The 3,434-nt window shown below is 50.9% G+C and overlaps 1 protein-coding gene across 1 annotated transcript; it reads left to right on the top strand.

The window, feature by feature from the left end:
• Window positions 1–1,040: 1,040 nt before the first annotated feature.
• On the top strand, window positions 1,041–1,919 carry GLOTRDRAFT_96594 (uncharacterized protein; the record flags this gene model as incomplete). Its single annotated transcript, XM_007872283.1, has 1 exon — window positions 1,041–1,919. The coding sequence occupies one exon, from the start codon at window positions 1,041–1,043 to the stop codon at window positions 1,917–1,919; it is 879 nt and encodes a 292-aa protein (XP_007870474.1).
• Window positions 1,920–3,434: the final 1,515 nt, after the last annotated feature.

Here is a 3,434-nt window from a genome sequence, read left to right as displayed (position 1 = left end):
ACTGAGCTCCTTATATACCCTACAGTAATTTGAAATTCATAACAATAGGGTGGGAGAATTGCCTGGTTACTAGGCAACATAGACAATAGTGTGAGAGAATAGTGTACAATAGTGTGAGAAAATAGGATGAGTCAGCTAGCTTGGGGACTTGTGATTGGTCCTTGAGCATAGGCTGAGTCAACATGACTCATCTCTATAAATAGAAGGGAATAGCATGAGTCATATTGACATAGAATGAGTCATATCCGCATAGCATGAGTCATATGTAAGGGAGTGAGTCATAAAGGCATGGAATGAGTCATATGGACATAGAATGAGTCATGTCAAGGGAAAACAGTGGAATGTCTCGGATCCTCCTAGAATATTCTGCGCCCTGAATATTCTCACAGTCCTCCTGCTTTGATGCTGCGCCGAAACTGTTCTCCTTGCATCAGCAAGTGCTTTGCATGATTGAAGTCAATGTCGTATATGTCTTCATTGTCGATTCCCAGCCAGTTATTGAAGATACTGTCCACCAAACCTTCCATTACCGATCTGTATATTCCAAATGTAGTGGCTTGAAGCTGGTACTTGTGGTACAGTTCAGGCCTGGAAGGGATACGTTCAGCGCGCAGCGACAGCTTAGTTTGGCATTCGAACGATCTCCTAGTCTGACACCGGGCCCGACGCTGTGATACCGCCGGCCCTGGATCGTTGTTGGCCCGCCGCGACGTCATTGGTCGCTGCACCGGCGACGTCGCACCCATGTATCACTAGGTGGACTCAATTCTGTTTCTTGCTCTTGTTTTTCTCTTGCCATTGGAACCGCTAGTGCCGAGATGCCGCCGCGGAGAAATCCGCCAGAATTGAGACCAATGTTTCTCGACTGTTTCGCAACCTGTTTTTCTTCGGGACAGCTGTCAGATGCCGTGGACGGCCAACGTGCCAGATGTCCAAAAGAGTATGTATGTCAGGGCATGCATGTATATACCTTTTATAGTATTTTCTGTGCTATTCTGGTCTACCCCTAAGCTACATTATCGTCCACTACATCTCTGGCCATGTCGGACTGGCAAGGAGGGTGGGATTCGCAAAAGGACCATGCCCCCTCGACGCATCAACAATCTCATGAGCAGGGGAACTACCACCCCTCAGACCCGCTTAACCCGAGCACATATCCTCAGCAGTCTCGAGCAGACTGGTCACAGGTCCCCGAGACAGCTCATGGATACCGAGGTGAATACCCTGCAGCAGATTATCAGGCTTATGGTCCCACTGGGGCTAACATCTCACCTCGCCGCCGTCACTCACTCCCCCCCGGTCCCGACTACAACCATTTGAGACTGCCGGCACCAAACTTCTACCCGCAGCCTCACCCACTTGGCCTCCCTAATGCAGCTATAAGCCAGCAGCCTTATCACGCCCGCAGCATGCACCAGCCACCATATGGTTCAGAGCTCACCTCAAATGAGAATGTCGCCGTAACCCTGCCTTATCAGGGTCAGAGCGCACATCATCCGCCATATGCGCCTGTAGCAGGGGACACCCGAAATGACAAGCCTCCCTCTCCGGACACAGAGAGCGAGAAGTCAGTCAAGGGAAAACAAGCAAAACGCCGCCCGAAGAAAGGGGACGCTGACAACAAGGCGGAAGAGAAGGAGCCGAATCACAAACCGAAAACGAAGAAAGCTCGAGGTCAGGGAAGCAAGTCAGGCGTCAATCGTCGAGCGCCGGGGGCCTCTGATGAGGATATCGCGGGTCTGAAGCAAGACGAAGCAGCGAGTGTCACCGAAACAACTGAGTCACAGTGGACTGACGAAGAAGACCTTGCAGTTGTCAAGTACATTTGCGAGCCAAAGTGGGTCAACTTTAAGGCCACCCAAGCCATGCACTCCTTGAGATACTGTCGGTGTTGCGGCCCTGGCCACGCCAGGTGTTGAGACTTGATATTCCATAGGGCTCGACATACGCGATCGCAGTAGAGGTATGCTGTCCCCTCCGCGATCGCCGTGACATCACCGGCCTTCTCATTTGTCTCGCCCCCGACCCGGCAGAGAAAAGTCGCCAGTTGGTAGTAAACAGGCCGCTGTTTCTTCTGCCCGCCTGGAGTCTCGAAAGTGGGGTCGTCTTTAATGAGGTCGTGGACATGCCAGAACGTCTCCCTGTCCATCCTGGAGCAAATGACATCTCGGCATTAGTCAAGGACGAACAAAATGAATGACTTTGTCGTACCTTAGCCAAGTCTTGAATTTCCGGTCCGTCCACTCAAACAAAAGGATTCGAAAGAACTCCTCAGCCTTAATCGCATCATACCGTCCTCGCGGTCCATGTTTACCGCTCTTCCTCGCCTCTTTTCGCTGCTTGACTGACAACGCGAGGATCGCGAGCGCCTCAAGTTCTTCGATTTCATCCTGAGCTTCAGCGAGCAGGACGAGGCTCAGACGCCGGAAGATCTTCCAGGCTGGGTGCTGCTGCTTTTTCTTACGTCGGCGAGGGGCACGGGCCATGTAGTTTCAGTAGGTCACTTCAAACAGCAGGACTTAGAACTCGGGCGTATGACATAGACCGAAAAAGCAGATTAATCCAGATGCTGAAGTAAGCAACCGGTGGACTGGTACATCATTCGGGCGCATGCATATTGAAAGTCCGCCGCGCCAGAAACACAAAAAACACCTCCAGAGGTGTTTCTGAAATCCGCTCTGTTTCTCGCTCTGCGCTCAGATCCTGACCAGATAGCCGTTCGGCAGGGACCCCGAAAGGCCTTGGCGAAGTGAGAAACAGGTCGCGAAAAACAGAATTGAGTCCACCTACTGCCTGCTACACGCCCAGTCTAAAAAAGGGTTTCGGCAAGGTCAGACGCCAGACCCCACCAGGCCCTACGCGTGACATCGACTCGATATAAAAACCGAGGATCAACTTGGCCTCTACTTGACTCGTATGTCGAGTCAAGGTCGGAGTCGGTTATCAAGCTGACATCCGGGCTGGACAACGAGAAAGCAGGTTTTCTGGCCAGCGGGCTTTCACATTTCATACAGCTGCTTGATTTTATTGCTCCTTGCATATGAATAAGAAAATGAAGCATATATTGCAATGCTATCTACAGACACTGTGTATATACAGTACATATAATCTTGTAAATACCAGACTGCCTGTCGCAGTCACACCTATTAGAGCCCGCCTGCCACAATGAAACAGCACATTCTGGACGTGATCATGAGCATAGACCATAATGATATTACAATACACATACCCAATTCACCCTGACCCCAGATGCACTCCACCGACCAAAGCTCAATGTTTGAGTGAATAAAATATCCTTCTGAGTGTTCCTGTATGAATGTGAGTGACATGTCGGGGAAAGTTCCTCATCACTTACCAGTTAGCAATGAGTGTTGGACGTCGCAGCCAGAGCTCTGTCACGCAGGCAGCGAGTCAGCGACAAGGAGCGGGAAATC

This window comes from Gloeophyllum trabeum (assembly GCF_000344685.1).
Source record: "Gloeophyllum trabeum ATCC 11539 unplaced genomic scaffold GLOTRscaffold_00017, whole genome shotgun sequence".
NCBI classification, from domain to species: Eukaryota; Fungi; Basidiomycota; class Agaricomycetes; order Gloeophyllales; family Gloeophyllaceae; genus Gloeophyllum; species Gloeophyllum trabeum.
This window is presented reverse-complemented; position numbering and strand designations above follow the sequence as displayed.